General features: G+C 42.4%; 5 protein-coding genes and 1 pseudogene across 5 annotated transcripts; 4 read left to right on the forward strand and 2 right to left on the reverse strand.

Moving 5' to 3' along the window:
• The first annotated feature begins 948 nt into the window (after positions 1-948).
• Positions 949-1356, forward strand: LOC141819697 (putative polyol transporter 3). The gene has a single exon (XM_074706954.1). The coding sequence runs from the start codon at positions 949-951 to the stop codon at positions 1354-1356; it is 408 nt and encodes a 135-aa protein (XP_074563055.1).
• A 66-nt stretch (positions 1357-1422) lies between these two features.
• Positions 1423-2867, forward strand: LOC141819698 (putative polyol transporter 6). Its single transcript, XM_074706955.1, has 2 exons — positions 1423-1682; positions 2075-2867. Exons 1-2 carry the CDS (start codon positions 1423-1425, stop codon positions 2865-2867), a joined length of 1053 nt encoding a protein of 350 aa, XP_074563056.1.
• Positions 2868-4281: 1414 nt separating this feature from the next.
• LOC141819699 (putative polyol transporter 6) lies at positions 4282-5185 on the forward strand (annotated as a pseudogene).
• Positions 5186-8782: 3597 nt separating this feature from the next.
• LOC141819801 (cinnamoyl-CoA reductase 1-like) lies at positions 8783-10463 on the forward strand. Its single transcript, XM_074707056.1, has 5 exons — positions 8783-8950; positions 9025-9179; positions 9347-9530; positions 9608-9974; positions 10215-10463. The coding sequence occupies exons 1-5, from the start codon at positions 8812-8814 to the stop codon at positions 10405-10407; spliced, it is 1038 nt and encodes a 345-aa protein (XP_074563157.1). The 5' UTR covers positions 8783-8811; the 3' UTR covers positions 10408-10463.
• Positions 10464-11376: 913 nt separating this feature from the next.
• LOC141819802 (GDSL esterase/lipase At5g45670-like) lies at positions 11377-13358 on the reverse strand. The gene is made up of 5 exons (XM_074707057.1): positions 12939-13358; positions 12335-12459; positions 12008-12253; positions 11672-11924; positions 11377-11600 (listed from the first exon to the last, which is right to left on the reverse strand). The coding sequence occupies exons 1-5, from the start codon at positions 13186-13188 to the stop codon at positions 11377-11379; spliced, it is 1098 nt and encodes a 365-aa protein (XP_074563158.1). The 5' UTR covers positions 13189-13358.
• A 631-nt stretch (positions 13359-13989) lies between these two features.
• On the reverse strand, positions 13990-17568 carry LOC141819799 (chaperone protein ClpB1). The gene is made up of 7 exons (XM_074707055.1): positions 16349-17568; positions 15968-16149; positions 15597-15878; positions 15175-15515; positions 14806-15085; positions 14521-14718; positions 13990-14430 (listed from the first exon to the last, which is right to left on the reverse strand). Exons 1-7 carry the CDS (start codon positions 17505-17507, stop codon positions 14119-14121), a joined length of 2754 nt encoding a protein of 917 aa, XP_074563156.1. The 5' UTR covers positions 17508-17568; the 3' UTR covers positions 13990-14118.
• Between the last annotated feature and the right edge of the window lie 195 nt (positions 17569-17763).

Raw genomic sequence — 17763 nt, forward strand, 5'->3', positions numbered from 1 at the left:
TCAACTTCGCCTTGTTGTTGTTCGGTCGCAGCATCGCCGACGTCGGTGTCGGCGTCAGGCTCATGATCGCGCCCGTCTACTCGGCGGAGATTTCATCGACGTCCTCCCGTGGCCTCCTCATCTCGCTCCCGGAGATCTGCACGAGCTTAGGAATCCTCAGCAGCTACCTTGCCAACTTTGGCTTCAGCAAGCTCTCGCTCTTTTACAGCTGGCGTGCCATGTTCGGGATCGCTGCTATTGCATCCATTGCCCTCGCCACCTGCATTGCTAGGATGCCTGAGTCACCGTGGTGGCTGGTGATGCAGGCCTTGTCAATGATGCGCGCGACATCCTCCTCTACGTTAGCAACAGCGAGGAGGAGGTCGAGCAACAATTGGAGGAAATCAAGGCCGCTATGGAAATCGACAGAGCATGCGCCGATGACGGGAAAGGAGTGTGGAGGGAGATCCTGTGATCGTCACCGGCAGTAAGGAGGGAGTTCATGACCACCGCCGACATCCATGCACGCCACTGGAATAGGCCTGTTTGTGTTATTTACTCGGCATTGATTGCTGCCATGTAGCATATATAGCAAAACAGTAAGCAGACTAAACTTTGTCACATGGATTATTTAATTTCCGCCACCACGTACCAATTCATACGAAGATTGACTTCTTCCCTAGGGAGCTGGTGTCTCTTCCCCAGTGCGACTGCAGTTTCAAGTATCGACCGTAAAATCTCCTGCCACCGCCCAATATGAGTTTTTACTAATTCATTTTTATTTGTTTCATTTGAAGGAGCTAAAAAGGAGAGTAGTCTGGAAATGGACTTCAAGCAGAAAAACGTTTTTGCCTGCTTCACTGTCTCGTCCATCTTTGTGCTGATGGGTTACGGTGAGCTGCTCTTTTCTTTATTTTTTTAAAATGCAAATCGAGCTTAATATATGGTTGGGCCGCAGATACGAGAATCATGAGTGGGGCCACGCTCTTAGTCCAAGATGACCTCAACCTCTCAGACAAGCAAATCCAAATTTTTGGAGGTATCTTCAATGCATGCGCGGTCATTGGGTGGCTGACTGCTGGACGAATCTCCGACCTAATTGGCCGCTGTTATACCATCATCATAGGTGCTGTCATTTTCTTAGTTGGCTCCGTCCTCATGGGTCTAGACATCAACTTCGCCTTGTTGTTGTTCGGCCGCTGCATCGCCGGCGTCGACGTCGGCGTCAGGCTCATGATCACGCCCGTCTACTCGGCGGAGATTTCATCGACGTCTTCCCGTGGCCTCTTCATCTCGCTCCCGGAGATCTGCACGAGCTTAGGAATCCTCAGCGGCTACCTTGCCAACTTTGGCTTCAGCAAGCTCCCGCTCTTTTAAAGCTAGCGCGCCATTCTCGGGATCGCTGTCATTGCATCCATTGCCCTTGCCACCAGCCTTGCCAGGATGCCTGAGTCACCATGGTGGCTGGTGATGCAGGGCCTTGTCAATGATGCACACGACATCCTCCTCTGCGTTGGCAAAAACGAGGAGGTGGCCGAGCAACAATGGGAGGAAATCAAGGCCGCTATGGTAATCGATAGGGCGTGCGCCTGTGACGGGAAAGTAGTGTGGAGGGAGATCCTGCGACCGACACCGGCAGTAAGGAGGGCGCTCATGACCACCGCCGACATCCACATGTTTCAGCACGCCACTGAAATCGATCTGTTTGTGTTATTTACTGGGCATTGATTGTTGTCATGTAGCATATATAGCAAAATAGTAAGCAGACTAAACTTTGTCACATTAATTATTTAATTTTCGCCACCACGTACCAATTCATACGAAGATTGACTTCTTCCCTAGGGAGCTGGTGTCTCTTCCCCAGTGCGCCTGTAGTTTCAGGTATCGGCCGTAAAATCGCCTGCCGCCGCTCAACATGAGTTTTTCCTAATTCTTTTTTATTTGTTTCATTTGAAGGAGCTGAAAAGGAGAATAGTCTGGAAATGGACTTCAAGCAAAAAATACGTCTTTGTCCACTTCACTGCCTCGTCCATCTTTGTGCTGATGGATTACGGTGAGCTGCATTTTTCTTCATTTTTTTAAAATGCAAATCGAGCTTAATATATGGTTGGGCTGCAGATACGGGAATCATGAGCGGGGCCACGCTCTTAGTCCAAGATGATCTCAACCTCTCAGACAAGCAAATCCAAATTTTTGGAGGTATCTTCAATGCATGCGCGGTCATTGGGTCGCTAACTGCTGGACGAATCTCCGACTTGATTGGCCGCCGTTATACCATCATCATAGGTGCTGTCATTTTCTTAGTTGGCTCCGTCCTCATGGGTCTAGACATCAACTTCGCCTTGTTGTTGTTCGACCGCTGCATCGCCGGCGTCGGCGTCGGCGTCAGGCTCATGATCGCACCCGTCTACTCGGCGGAGATTTCATCGACGTCCTCCCGTGGCCTCCTCATCTCGCTCCTGGAGATCTACACGAGCTTAGGAATCCTCATCGGCTACCTTGCCAACTTTGGCTTCGGCAGGCTCCCGCTCTTTTACAACTGGCGTGTAATGCTCGGGATCGCAGCCATTGCATCCATTGCCCTCGCCACCTGCATTGCCAGAATGCCTAAGTCACCGCGGTGGCTGGTAATACAGGGCAGTGTCAATGATGCGCGCGACATCCTCCTCTGCGTTAGCAACAGCGAGGAGGAGGTCGAGCAACAATTGGAGGAAATCAAGGCCGCTATGGTAATCGACAGAGCGTGCACCGGTGACGGGATAGGAGTGTGGAGGGAGATCCTGCGACCGACACCAGCAGTAAGGAGGGCACTCATGACCACCGCCGACATCCACGTGTTTCAGCACGCCACTAGAATCGGTCTGTTTGTGTTATTTACTGGGCATTGATTGCTGCCATGTAGCATATATAGCAAAACAGTAAGCAAACTAAACTTTGTCACATTGATTATTTAATTTCCGCCATCACGTACCAATTCATACGAAGATTGACTTCTTCCCTAGGGAACAAGTGTCTCTTCCCCAGTGCGGCTGCTGTTTCAGATATTGACCGTAAAATCGCCTGCCGCCGCCCAACATGAGTTTTTACTAATTCTTTTTTATTTGTTTCATTTGATGGAGCTGAAAAGGAGAGTAGTCTGGAAATGGACTTCAAGCAGAAAAACATCTTTGCCCGCTTCACTGCCTCATCCATCTTTGTGCTGATGGGTTACGGTGAGCTGTTCTTTTCTTCATTTTTTTAAAATGCAAATCGAGCTTAATATATGGTTGGGCCGGAGATACGGGAATCATGAGCGAGGTCACGCTCTTAGTCCAAGATGACCTCAACCTCTCAGATAAGCAAATCCAAATTTTTGGAGGTATCTTCAATGCATGCGCGGTCATTGGTTAGCTGACTGCTGGAAGAATCTCCGACCTGATTGGCCGCCGTTATACCATCTTCATAGGTGCTGTCATTTTCTTAGTTGGCTCCGTCCTCATGGGTCTAGACATCAATTTCGCCTTGTTGTTGTTCGGCCGCTGCATCGCCGACGTCAGCGTCGGCGTCAGGCTCATGATCGCGCCCGTCTACTCGGCGGAGATTTCATCGACGTCCTCCCGTGGCCTCCTCATCTCGCTCCCGGAGATCTGCACGAGCTTAGGAATCCTCAGCGGCTAACTTGCCAACTTTGGCTTCAGCAAGCTTCCGCTCTTTTACAGCTGGCGCGCCATGCTCGGGATCGCTGCCATTGCATCTATTGCCCTCGCCACCAGCATTGCCAGGATGCCTGAGTCCCCGCTGTGGCTGGTGATGCAGGGGCAGTATCAATGATGCGCGCGACATCCTCCTCTACGTTAGCAACAGCGAGGAGGAGGCCGAGCAACAATTGGAGGAAATCAAGGCCGCTATGGTAATCGACAGAGCGTGCGCCGGTGATGGAAAAGGAGTGTGGAGGGAGATCTTTCGATCGACACCGGCAGTAAGGAGGGCGCTCATGACCACCGCTGACATCCACGTGTTTCAGCACGCCACTGGAATCGATCTGTTTGTGTTATTTACTGGACATTGATTGCTGTCATGTAGCATATATAGCAAAACAGTAAGCAGACTAAACTTTGTCACATTGATTATTTAATTTCCGCCATCACGTACCAATTCATACGAAGATTGACTTCTTCCCTAGGAAGCTGGTGTCTCTTCCCCAGTGCGCCTGCAGTTTCAGGTATCAGCCGTAAAATCGTCTGCCGCCGCCCAACATGAGTTTTTACTAATTCATTTTTATTTGTTTCATTTGAAGGAGCTGAAAAGCAGAGTAGTCTGGAAATGGACTTCAAGCAGAAAAACGTCTTTGCCTGCTTCGCTGCCTTGTCCATCTTTGTGCTGATGGATTACGGTGAGCTGCATTTTTTTTTCATTTTTTTTAAATGCACATCGAGCTTAATATATGGTTGGGCCGCAGATACGGGAATCATGAGCGGGGTCACGCTCTTAGTCCAAGATGACCTCAACCTCTCAGACAAGCAAATCCAAATTTTTGGAGGTATCTTCAATGCATGCGCGGTCTATGGGTCGCTGACTGCTGGACGAATCTCCGACCTGATTGGCCGCCGTTATACCATCATCATAGGTGCTGTCATTTTCTTAGTTGGCTCCGTCCTCATGGGTCTAGACATCAACTTCGCCTTGTTGTTGTTCGGCCGCTGCATCGCCAGCCGACGTCGGCGTCAGGCTCATGATTGCGCCCGTCTACTCGGCGGAGATTTCATCGACGTCCTCCCGTGGCCTCCTCATCTCGCTCCCGGAGATCTGCACGAGCTTAGGAATCCTCAGCGGCTACCTTGCCAACTTTGGCTTCAGCATGCTTCTGCTCTTTTACAGCTGGCGCGCCATGCTCGGGATCGCTACCATTGCATCCATTGCCCTCGCCGCCAGCATTGCCAGGATGCCTGAGTCATCGCGGTGGCTGGTGATGCAGGGCAATGTCAATGATATGCGCGACATCCTCCTCTGCGTTAGCAACAACGAGGAGGAGGCCGAGCAACAATTGGAGGAAATCAAGGCCGCTATGGTAATCGACAAAGCGTGCGTCGGTGACGGGAAAGGAGTGTGGAGGGAGATCCTGCGACCGACACCGGCAGTAAGGAGGGCGCTCATGACCACCACCGACATCCACGTGTTTCAGTACGCTACTGGAATTGGCCTATTTGTGTTATTTACTGGGCATTGATTGCTGCCATGTAGCATTGATTGCTGCCAATCGATAATTAAATTGTGATACCTTGAGAAAGGATCTTACCGTTACATTGCAATTCCACAAGTCAAGTTAAAATGTAGACTATCTGTGAAAAAAAAAAAAAGGAACTCTATGTATCATTAAAAAAATATTTAAAATTTATCTATTCATAATAAATTAATATTTTTATTTATATTATTCAGTATTTTCTATTTTAATAATGAATAGAGAATAAATATATTTTTTAAAATTAATTTTTTTTATTTAAAAAATTTATTTTCATATTTATTATTGAATTGAATTTATAAAAGAAGTTTAGAGTTTTATATATTAATTATCTTCGCTTTAATGTAGTTTTTAATTTTACTTCTGGGCGAATTGTTATTTTTTCTCTAAGTGAGGTTATTTCTCTTTTTACTTCGTCAATTTCATCCCAAATTTCTAAATGATTCGACTGTTCGAATTCTTTTCTTCTGCCAATTGAAATCTAATGGTTCAGATTCAATACTAATTATTTATATTATTCGTCGTAATTGAATTTCAACTCTATCTCTGTCAGGTACTTGATTTTTTTATTCTTTATTATGATTGTAATTTTTTAAATTATTATCACACACGTTATTTTTTCCCATACCCCCATCACATCCTCTTACATCAATTTTCGTTTTCAGAAACCATCAAAAAGTGGAAAATAAAAAAGTGAGAGAAGACAAATTAAAACGAGAAAGAAAAAAAATATTGCTATAGAAAATAATGAAAAAGAGGAAAAAATAGCATAATAAATTTGTATTTTACCACAATCATTTATGACAATTCCATTGGACTCACAACTTCAACATCAATGAATTTTTCATTATCTGAAATCAATGCAATTCCTCTTCTTCAAAACTTAAATTTTATTTAATTAGTTGGTAGTTGATCACGACGTAAGAGGATATTGTTTGACTTCGTCAGGATTTGAATCCTTGTCTTCTTCTGCAAATCTGTTACGTCGTAACCAACTCAACTATGCCCTAGAAGTGTTGACCTTTCCTTCCAACTATATGCGGAGAGGCAGTTGATAATATTCACATCAACTATAAAACATATATAGTTATTAAAATTTAATAAATATGTTTTATTATTAATGTTGTAAAATTAACGTTGCAAAGATTAACACGAAGACATCCTTTGAAGGGTAAAAGGGCCCCCATCAAGATTTATTCTATAATATATTCTATTGAGGCATTTAAGATTTATTCTATAAATATTCATGTTCGTAAGGAAGTGTGTTTCACTTTAGCACTAAATAATTCTGTTTGTTGATACATAATTTTCTTTCCAAATTTTTTAAATTAAAGTTTCGCCTAAATAATAATGATTATTGGTTTGGTGCCGTGGGATAAAAGGTGTTGTGCTCCGTGAAAAACAAAATTCTAAGATAATGTCTCTTGTTAAGTTTTTTTTATTAGAGTTTTATTTAAATTTGTTAGATATTTTTAAACTAAGACAAAGATTAATTAATAAAATTAAATGATAATTGAGATTTTTGTTAAGAAATTCACACAAGCAACTTACATCCTCCAACAATAATATTTTCATTTGATTCGCTTTTTTCATATTAATAAAAATAGTTTTTGTGAATTTTATGAATTGGGTATTCAATATATATATATATATATATATATGTTTGAATTAGTTATCCCCTCACAACTTCTCGAATGAATTAATGTTTGCTTCATCTTTTTCATGTTACGTAAATAATATTAACATAATTTATATTAAAACAATTAAAGATATTTATGAAATATAATAATAAGAATAAAAACTCTAGATAAATTAATTAAAGTATTTTAAAAACATATGGTTATATTAAATATCAATTTTATATCCATAACTTTTTATATTAATTATTGATGATTCATTTGATATCCAAAATATTATGTTATTATAATTTATATTGTTTGTAAATGATAAAGCATATAAAAGAGTAATGCTAACTTCGAATTATTATAGACGTTAGAAATTAAAGATTTTAAAATTAAACTAATAAAATAAAATATATGAAATTTAATTTAATAATCATAGAAATATTAAGATAATCATTAAATAAAAGATAAAGAATACTTACATATAATTGAAAGTTTTAAGTACCTTTTTAGTTTTTATAAAAAAGATACGAAGGGATTAATAAAAATATTTTATATATGATATAAATAGAATCGTTGAAATGGAAAAGGATGTTAGGTAATCTTTGTAATTATAAAATACTTTGAAAAGTTAAAAAAAAGTTTTATAAAATGATGATTATACTTATTATGTTATATAAAGTTGAATATTGGACTATCAAGCGAATACACTAACAAAAAATGAAAGTTCATAGATAAAGATGTTAAGATGGATGTGTTGACATACGAGAATAGACAAGATAAAAAATAAGAACACATATAATGACAAAATTGGACCTGTTATGGGAGATGAGTATAAGATGGTATGAATATGTGTACTTAAGCAATCAATAAATATCTCAATTGACGATGTTAGAGTATGATAAATACACATATTAATATATAGAAGCAAGGAGATTAAAGAAGACTTAATTAATAATATAAAATAAAATAAAATTTATTTAAATATAGATAATGATATAATAAAAAATTAAATCTAATATCACATCAGATAAAAACTTTATTATTATTATTATAATCATCTCACAGTTTCATCAAATTAAACTCATAAGGCGATTAAAAAACACTCAATTGAATTTTAATACCTATTCTTTTATCTTCTTTTCGAATCTTACTCTTTTCACCTACTCCTTTGAAAGCTTAATTACCTCTAATTAATTAGATTAAGTTAAAAATAAAAATTAAAAGGACATCTTATTTTTTTTCAAATGTTTTTACATTAATCAATTACTCAATTGTTATTCAGTATATCATTTTTATTATTATTTCATGTCTAAATCCTGAACCAGAAATACATTATAACAGTTATGAAATCGTAATTATTATACATATTGTAGCAGTTACAATTTTGTAACTATTATCACATGAATATTAGATAAGTAGATAGCATTCATATTATAATTCAACTATAAAATCGTAGCTACCACAACTATTATAACATCTATGGATGCTTAACAAATGCAACATAATGGTAGATAAATAAAATTGAACTCGGATTATAACATCTACAAATTGGTAACTACTCCAATATAAATAATTTTAAATACGACTGCAAAATTGTAACTAAACACACACTCATCAATTTATTTATCCCGACATTATGTTCCACACTAACGACAAAGACATCACTAATCAAAGGATACGCACAGAATTAAACTTAAGATGAATACCAAAGACAACGTGAACAACAACAACAATTTAATAATATTTATCCTGTAACCACTAGACTATATATATATATATATACATGTTGAAAACATTAAAACTCTGTGTGTGACGTCTTCCAAGTCTTTATTCATTAATTATAATCCTCCTCCACCTTCTCCTGTCGCCATGGCCACCATTCCAATTTTCTTGCCCTATAAATCTCGCGTTAGTTGCTTGCTTTGCTTCTCACTAAGCTCTCCTCCTCCTTTCTCTAGCGTTCTTTAATTCTTAACTAGCCACTAAAGCATGGTACTTGTAACAGCGCCGGAGACCGGCAACGGGCAGACGGTGTGCGTCACCGGAGCCGGCGGCTTCATCGCGTCGTGGCTGGTGAAGCTTCTGCTGGAGAAAGGGTACGCTGTCAAAGGCACTGTGAAAAATCCAGGTAGTGATCGATGCTGATCATTCGTCTGCATTTAGCTTAAAATTTAGATCTTAATTTATTTCCGGGTGTTGTAGATGATTCCAAGAATGACCACTTGAAGGCAATGGAAGGCGCGGCGGAGCGCTTGACTCTCTGCAAGGCTGATCTGCTTGACTACGATGCTCTGTTAGAAGCTATTCATGGCTGCCATGGCGTCTTCCACACTGCCTGTCCTGTCACCAACGACCCTGTAAGCTAAGATTGCACGTTCGTATTATATCAATTATTCTTGAACATCGATCTGTGTGTGTTTTTATGAACATCTGTGTGTGTTTTTATCGTCAAAATTGGATTTTTAGTTGTTATTTTTTTGGGGAAAAGGGAAACTGATGAAGAACTCTGTTTTGGATATGGAAGGAGCAAGTATTGGAGCCGGCGGTGAGAGGCACGAGGAACGTGATCAATGCGGTGGCGGAGGCCGGCACCGTTCGCCGCTTGGTGTTCACCTCCTCGATCGGCGCCGTCACCATGGACCCCAACCGCGGCCCGGAGGTGGTCGTCGACGAGCGTTGCTGGAGCGACCTCGAGTTCTGCAAGAACACCAAGGAAATCCATTGATTACTTAACTAATTTTCGAGCATGTAAAAAATAAATAAATTTAATTTGCGTGTGAAAATGAGCAGAATTGGTACTGTTACGGGAAGACGGTGGCGGAGCAGGCGGCGTGGGAGGTGGCGCGGGAGAAAGGTGTGGAGCTGTCGGTGGTGAACCCGGTGCTGGTGCTGGGCCCGCTGCTTCAGCCGCAGGTGAACGCCAGCGCGGTGCACATCCTCAAATACCTCGACGGCTCGGTGAGGCGTTTCGTCAACGCGGTGCAAGGTTACGTGGACGTCCGCGACGTCGCGGTGGCGCACCTCCGCGTCTTCGAGGCCGCCTCCGCTTCCGCCGCCGGAAAGCGGTTCCTCTGCGCCGAGCGCATCCTCCACCGCGAGGACGTCGTCCGCGCCCTCGCCAAGCTCTTCCCTGAGTACCCTGTCCCCACCAAGTAATCATCCAAATTATTTTTATTTTTTAAAATTCATCTAACTATTAATTAAAAATTATTAAATTAGGTACTGATTTTTTAAAAAATTATTAAAATTCAGCGTTGGATCAGACCTACATGGCTCTACATTGATCTAGTCCTGCATCTTCCATGTGATCCTTGATGATTGAAAGTGTTTCTGTAGACTTGATCACTGTTTTACATTTAGACTTAAAATTGTTGTGTGTTCTTGTGTTGCAGATGCTCTGATGAGGTTAATCCTCGGAAGAAGCCCTATAACTTCTCAAATCAATCCCTGAAACAGCTGGGTGTGGAATTCAGGCCAGTGAGCCAGAGCTTGTATGAAACTGTGAAGAGCCTGCAAGAGAAGGGCCATCTCCCTGTCAAGCCTCATCAGGATAAATGTTCACTTAATTTATTAGGTGAACACTAATCCTTGGCTCAAGTTAGTACCAATCAGGTCTAAGTGGCTAGTTTGCACATCTCCCTGTCAAGCCCCATATTGTGCTTATTTTGTATAACTTGATTTTGATTACGTGATTATCAAATAATCACATAATCAAAATAATTACATAATCAATATTATAAAACATAAAATACAACATAACATTATTTGATTTCAATCACAAATATTATAATCTAATTTAATATTTACTATATTCTTTTCTTTCTATATATTTTTTCAAAATTAATTTAATATTTAATTAATCTTTTAAATAGATTAAATTAAATTAAATTACTAATATTATTAATAACAATAAATCGATAATATATAAAATAAATAAATATAATTAATTTATAATATAAAAAATTTAAAATAATTTTAAACGGATGAACTACATGGATCAATGCTATCAATTTTAGCATAAATTATAGCACAAAATCAAAATTTTACTAGACATGTACAAGAGAAACATTCTGCAATGTGAAGTAAACCTTTATGCATACGGAACAACATTGATGTTAGAAACTTTAAAAATTAGTTCGATTTTAGATCGAATAGAAGGAGAGGAACTAAGTACATATCAAAAGCGATAATCGACTAATTTAGCCATATAGCTATCTAGGTGTGACATCGAATATGTAAATTAGAGTAATCTAAAACTTTCACCTATATTTGAATCTAATTTACTTAGATTTTTCTATGTATACACTTGTAGTATATATAGTAGGTTGTATTCTTAAATAGAGATGTGTATATATTTTGTATTCCTATTTTATACAATCTTTGTTTCCCAAGTTAATTATCAAAAAAGAGTTCACATGTAGCACAAGATAACACTTATCAAATTAACCTCACAAACTAATCACCAAAGTTTCACTAAACATACACGTTAACATCACTAATTCCATGTTAATTCCATGATTAACCAACATCATTATCTGACTAATCACCCCTTAATCATATCCTTGCAAGGGTGCTAATGTCCATGGGGTAGCAGTCCGCCGGCGACTGAGCTCGGTAGTTCCTCCGGCCAATGATAATGTTGGCCGCCTCTGACGGATGGAACGCGTCCCAGAAGAGATACTCGTGCCGGTTGGTGCACGGCGCCTGGTACGGCAAGCAGGTGATCTGCCCATTGTTCCTCCCCACTCCGCAGCACCCCCTGTTGGTCACCCTCAACCCTGAAACAGACAGATCATTGATTCACTCGATCGAGCTACGTACGATCGCCGTTGATCGCCGTGAATCTTACCGTAAGTGGAGGAGTTCCTCAGGACGTCGTCGAAGATGCCGAAGGAGTTGATGTATGTGAAGTGCGCGCCGTCCAAGGTATTGAACTGGTCGACTAGGCCGACGAGCTTGGCGTTGAAGAGCCGCACGGCGCCGTCAATCTGGTCGATGCAAGCGACGCCGTTGGGGCTGCCGCGGGCCAGCTCGTTGGGGCTGCACCCGATCCGTCCCAGTCCGATCAACGCCACCTTCCTCGCCCCGTAGTCGTACAGAGTCTACGGCAAAAAACTCGATCGATATCAGAGTTCTAAACATGACCGGTTCTGCTCAAACGACTAAAGAGGAACATTCGCCGGACTTTGAGCTGCTGGGTGTATTGGCGGACGAGGGCGTCGGCGAACTCCTCCGGCGAGAACTCTTGACCAGTGGAGTAGAACGCGGGCATGAAGTAGTTGTTGAGGTAGTCATTGCTGCCCATGCCGACGGTGAAGATGCATTTGCTGAGGTGAGTTGCGGCGGAGTGTTCGCTGCCGAGGAGGTTCACCATCTGCTCCACCGCCTGCTGGTAGTTCTGCAGCTGCCCGCTGAAGGGAATTCTACCTCCCTGCGCATTAGTTAAGTTAATTCAACCGATCGACTCCGTTCTGGCTGCCACTGACAGAAATTGATGGACACATATACAAACCAGTTGCCGGCCAGTTTCCTCCCTGATTCCGGCGGCGGCGGAGGCAAAATTGACGCCGGCGAGCAGGGCTTGGCCGCTTGCGTCGGCATAAGGAGGAATGAAGTCATCAAACCCCAACAGAGAAGCTGAATTACTCATCAAAACCCACCTTGTTAATGGAATCTTATTCAACAAAAAAAAAGTGTTTTATTTGAAATAAATGCAGGCTATATTTACTACTGAAGTCCTTTTGGTAGTTGCTGATTTAAACCTACCTTTATTTCTCGAACCTACACGAGCATTTATTCATTTTGTTTCAGAAAATTAAGGACTGTAATTAGATAATATAATCATGTTCTTGCCATGCACGTAACAGGGCAGAGGAGTTATAACGCAGAGCATCAGAGGGCATAGATTTGGGCAATCTATATATCTTCAAAAACCATTCATAATAAACTTAATTCGGGGATAGTTTTTTCTTCATGATTACTTTGCAAAAGAAAGCCAAAAGTGGTAAGATCTACAGCAGTTAAGTACAAATACCAGTTTACATTCGTAGCTCAAAAAATCATCAATCCAGTGAGGAAAAACAAAACATTCTTGTCAGAAAGCAGTGTAATTATACCAATAACGTCGACGGTGGTCAAGCCGTTGCTGAAGCGGCCGCTAGGTCCTCCGCCGGGGAAATCGATGCCGTAGGGCAGGTAGTTGGCGATAGCCAGAGTCGCCATGCCGTTGTTGTTGCCGTTGTCCACCAGCGAGTCGCCGAAGATGAAGTAGCACGGCACTTGCCGCATCGCCACCGTCCCCTCCGGCGACGACACCAACAGCAGCACGACCACCAGCAGCAGCACCGGCCACGGCCACCTCGCCATTGCAATGAGCCAGTCAAGAATAACTAGGGCATGCAGTGTGATGAGGGAAGAGGAAGACAAAAATATATAGAAAGATGGTGCAGTAACTCATTAAACAATTGATTTGGTGAGTAGGTGAAGAAGTAAATGAAGGTATTGAATGGAAATGCAGTGTGACAGGCGGTGCAAAGCCTTTGATTTTTCTTTCTCTTTCTGGTTTTGATAATTCAAGTGCATAATCTAATAAAGTGTTTTAGTTAGGAGGGTGTGTGAATTAGATATTATAGAATAGAAAAATCTACTGAAATATATATATACTGTTTGACTTGACTGTGGATTGACTTCTTAGATCTATATGCCTAATTCAGGTTTTGTCTCTTTTTGAGTTCGAAAACGGGATATGGTCAACTAGTTTAATTAAGAAACCAACAACCTAGTAATTAATTGACCATCATTATTATGCTTTGGGAAGGAGAATGATTTAGGTGGCGGATTCACCTTTTCATAATAAGGAGAATGATTTGCCCCCGGATATAATTCAATTAGTTATGATTTAATTATTATGAATTTAATATAATCCATAATAACTAAATCTTAAATTCAAAAAATATCAAACTATTTAAACATTTATCTACTCAATTAAAATAAACTAAAAATATATCATTATTAAAAAATGAAAAATTTGATTAATTCCATCAAAAATTAAATTAACTAATCTTTGAATTGGTTCATTTTTTTAATTTTGTTCATTTTTTATTAAAAAATTTGAACTGTTCAAAAAATTTTTAATTTATTTTAAAATTCTCCATTTTGAACCATTGCTCAACACTATGTAAACTAATTTATTTAGCAAACTGAAACTCAAGCTCAACAGCAGACAGACATGTCCTGCTTCCAGGCAAAACAGCAAACCTTACAAACAAGAGCTACCCCTCAGTTACCCCTCAGCGTCTAACCGTCTAACTCTTCTTCATCGACTCCGTCCTCGTCGTGCAACACCTTCATTTTCTTCACGGCCTGAGATGCATCACTTCTCAAGATGCCATTCGCCGGCAGCTCAATAAGGATGTCTGACTTCTGCCCCGTCTCGGCATTCACAAGACCTCCATTCTTCTCCACCTTGTAAGACAGCTCTTTCTGTCCTGGAACCGCATCAATGTACACAGTCGAGTTCTCATCGATCTCACCCTTTATGAGCATCTTGGACATATGAGTCACGACTTTCTTCTCTAGCCATCTCCTGATCGGTCTTGCGCCGTAGACCTTGAAAGCCAAATAGATAATACCACTTCGTCAATCTTCCATTTTGTCAAAACAATCAAACTATAAAAAGGATGGAAGCTTGGGTTTTACCGGATCGTAGGATTCAGATAGAACTACGTCCAACGCAGCGTCTGTTATAGCCAATGCAATCCCTCTCTCCGCAAGACGACGAGCAATATCCTTCATTTGAAGCCTAGCCACCTTTCTAAGTTGATCATGAGATAGTGGATCAAAGATTACTATCTCGTCAAGTCGATTAAGAAGCTCAGGTCTAAAATGCTTCCTGACCTGCATAATTTAATATTATACCATCAACCATAAAGATTATCGAATTTCAATGGAATAAAAGTAATCTTTAGATGAATGATCGAGCACCTCGAGCATAACTCTTTCCCTAGCAATCTGTAGCGAAGATTCTCCAACCATTCCAGCAAGAAGGTATTCAGCACCAAGATTAGAGGTCATGATAATAACCGTGTTAGTGAAGTCGACAGTTCTCCCTTGGCCGTCAGTTAACCTCCCATCGTCAAGAACTTGAAGAAGCGTGTTGAACACGGCCACATGAGCTTTCTCTACTTCGTCGAAGAGAATGACGCTGTAAGGCCTCCGCCTCACCGCCTCCGTCAGCTGCCCACCTTCCTCATGACCCACGTACCTGAAAATTGGGAGTAAGCAATCACATTTGAAGGCCAGTTGGAGGCATAGCAAAAGGGGATCGACAGCGAATCTTGGAGCTTTGCTCACCCTGGTGGTGCACCGATTAAACGTGCCACTGAATGTTGTTCCATGTACTCTGACATGTCGATGCGGATGAGAAGATTCTCATCGTCAAACAATTGCTCTGCAAGAGCTTTTGCAAGTTCTGTTTTACCGACACCGGTAGGGCCTAAGAAGAGAAATGAGCCAGTGGGTTGCTGTGGCCTGCCAAGGCCAGCTCTTGACCGGAGAACTGCTTCAGCTACAGCATCAACAGCCTGATTCTGACCAACTACTCTATTGTGCAACCTCTCTGCTAGGCCGATCAATCTTTCCTTCTCATTCTGCCCCAGCCTTGTCACCGGAATACCTGTCCAACGGCTCACCACCTAACCGAGATATCAAATCGTCAGAAAATAGAGTGATTTATGATAAGAAAGTATAGCTGCTTTGCGATCTTGGACATATACCTCTGCGATATGCTCAGGCCCGACAGTCTCTGTGAGCATTAGATTTTCATTGGCATCACCCTCAAGCTTTGCAATAGCTACGTCTATCTCTTGCAATGCTCCAAACTTGATGTCGGCAACACGAGGCAGATTCCCCCTTCGCTCAGCCTCCTGCATAGCAATCAATAGCTCCTCTCGGCGTTGTTTCAACTTGCGAATTTCATCAATCCTCTCCTTCTCCTTCCTGTATTTCATCATTAATGGTTGCAGCTTATCCCTTAAGTCATCCAATTCCTTCTTAACCTGCCGAGGAGCACATTCACATTCATTGTTTGAACACACAAACAAGGAAATATATCTATAAGAGAAGGCTCTAATTTAATAATACCCACCTCGACTAGCCTTGCTTTACTAGCCTTGTCCTTCTCCTTCTCAAGCGCATGCAATTCAACTTCCAACTGAATCCTTTTCCTCTCCAAGTTGTCAATCTCCTCTGGTTGACTATCAAGTTGAACCCTTACATTGGCACAAGCTTCGTCGACCAAGTCAATTGCCTTATCAGGAAGGTGCCGCCCTTTCATAACACAAAGGAATTCAATTCTCTCAGAGAGCAATCGTTAAGAGAAGTGCACTCAATTTCCAGATGCATAACAATTGCATTCATCAATTAAAATGATATCCCAAGTAATAATCCCTTATTTTCTTTTACTAGTTGTATATCCATAATATTCTTTCAAAATCAAATCAAATGCTATGCAAACATTCAAACTTACCAGTGATATAGCGATGTGATAACTGAGCAGCAACAACAAGAGCCCGATCGAGAATTCGAACACCATGGTGTCCTTCAAACTTCTCCTTCAGTCCTCGAAGAATGCTAACGGAGTCAGTGACGCTAGGTTCAGCAACGTATACCTGTTGGAATCGGCGCTCAAAGGCAGCATCCTTCTCAACATACTTCCGATATTCCTCTAATGTCGTCGCTCCAATGCATCGCAGCTGACCTCTTGCAAGCATGGGCTTGAAGAGGTTAGCAGCGTCCATAGAACCTTCGGTTCGGCCTGCACCAAGAACCAAGTGGATTTCGTCAATGAAAAGAATGACCTTGCCTTCACCTTCCTCAACTTCCTTGAGCACCGCCTTGATGCGCTCCTCAAATTCACCGCGGTACTTGGCTCCGGCGATCAAGGCGCCCATGTCTAGCGCCACAAGGTGAACGTCAAACAGATTGCTCGGGACATCCCCTCGAGCGATACGCTGTGCAAGACCCTCAACGACGGCCGTTTTCCCGACGCCTGGCTCACCGATCAGAACAGGATTGTTTTTGGTCCGCCGGGAGAGAATGCGGATGACGCGGCGGATCTCCTCGTCACGTCCAATGACGGGGTCGAGTTTCCCAGCGACCTCGACAAGGTCACGGCCGTATGTCTTGAGGGCCTGGAAGTTGGTATCCCCCGACGCGCTCTCCACCTTCCTCCCCTCCTTCCCGCGTAGCTTCTCGACTTCGGCGCGGACACGTGCAGCGCTGATGCCGGCCTCTTTGAGGAGATCTACAATCTGAGAATCTTCCAGGAGGCCTAGGATTAGCTGGTCTACGGCGAGGTGGGAGTCCCCGCGGGACTTCTGAGAAGACTGCGCGCGGCGAATAACCTTGACGAGGGATGTAGCGACGGGGACATCGTCAGGGGGCGGGGATTGGGAAGGAAGCTTCTTGAGGGCGGAGGAAACGACGCGCTCGAATGACTGGACGGCGGAGTCCCCGGCGCCTCCGGAGGTGTTGGCGAGGGCCTGAGGGAGGAGGCCCTGACGATCGGCGACGAGGACTGAGGCAAGGTGGAGCGGAGTGAACTGGGCGTGGCCGGATTCGAGGGCGAGCTCGCGGGCGGAGACCAGAGCCTCGTTGGTCTTATGCGTGAACTTGTCTGGATTCATGGCGGATCGCTTGAAATTTCCTTCTGCTATTGCTGCTTCGTGGTGGAAGGAAAAGCCAGAACTTCCTAAAAATAGGAAAGTGTAGATGCTTCGGGAAGGCGCTGGAGAGAAATACCGATGTTTCTGGAAGTCCGGGAGTCTAGTTCGGTCCGTCGGATCGGCATTTCACTCCTGCTGTGTGACACGTGGTAGAGATCCAGCGACCCGAAAAATTCTTGAACGGCGACGATAAGCAACGGGCTTAGCCCATTGGGCT

This window comes from Curcuma longa, unplaced genomic scaffold (genome assembly GCF_044706935.1).
Source record: "Curcuma longa cultivar G26 ecotype Majalengka, Jawa Barat unplaced genomic scaffold, ITB_CL_G26_1.1 utg18532_np1212_1030455_RagTag, whole genome shotgun sequence".
Lineage (NCBI taxonomy): Eukaryota > Viridiplantae > Streptophyta > Magnoliopsida > Zingiberales > Zingiberaceae > Curcuma > Curcuma longa.

Excerpts from the sequence above, each read along its gene's own strand:
- LOC141819697 (XM_074706954.1), top strand. The coding sequence starts at position 949 with ATGAGTGGGGCCACGCTCTTAGTCCAAGATGACCTCAACCTCTCAGAC.
- LOC141819698 (XM_074706955.1), top strand. The coding sequence starts at position 1,423 with ATGCCTGAGTCACCATGGTGGCTGGTGATGCAGGGCCTTGTCAATGAT. Across the intron at positions 1,683-2,074 it reads CACGCCACTGAAATCGATCT|CTTAATATATGGTTGGGCTG; the intron begins GTTTGTGTTATT and ends ATGCAAATCGAG.
- LOC141819801 (XM_074707056.1), top strand. The coding sequence starts at position 8,812 with ATGGTACTTGTAACAGCGCCGGAGACCGGCAACGGGCAGACGGTGTGC. Across the intron at positions 9,180-9,346 it reads GTCCTGTCACCAACGACCCT|GAGCAAGTATTGGAGCCGGC; the intron begins GTAAGCTAAGAT and ends TGGATATGGAAG. Across the intron at positions 9,975-10,214 it reads GAGTACCCTGTCCCCACCAA|ATGCTCTGATGAGGTTAATC; the intron begins GTAATCATCCAA and ends CTTGTGTTGCAG.
- LOC141819802 (XM_074707057.1), bottom strand. The coding sequence starts at position 13,188 with ATGGCGAGGTGGCCGTGGCCGGTGCTGCTGCTGGTGGTCGTGCTGCTG. Across the intron at positions 12,460-12,938 it reads GACCACCGTCGACGTTATTG|CTTCTCTGTTGGGGTTTGAT; the intron begins GTATAATTACAC and ends TGAGTAATTCAG. Across the intron at positions 12,254-12,334 it reads AGGAAACTGGCCGGCAACTG|GGAGGTAGAATTCCCTTCAG; the intron begins GTTTGTATATGT and ends ACTAATGCGCAG.
- LOC141819799 (XM_074707055.1), bottom strand. The coding sequence starts at position 17,507 with ATGAATCCAGACAAGTTCACGCATAAGACCAACGAGGCTCTGGTCTCC. Across the intron at positions 15,086-15,174 it reads TTAATCGGTGCACCACCAGG|GTACGTGGGTCATGAGGAAG; the intron begins GTGAGCAAAGCT and ends CCCAATTTTCAG. Across the intron at positions 14,431-14,520 it reads TATCTGAATCCTACGATCCG|GTCTACGGCGCAAGACCGAT; the intron begins GTAAAACCCAAG and ends TTGGCTTTCAAG.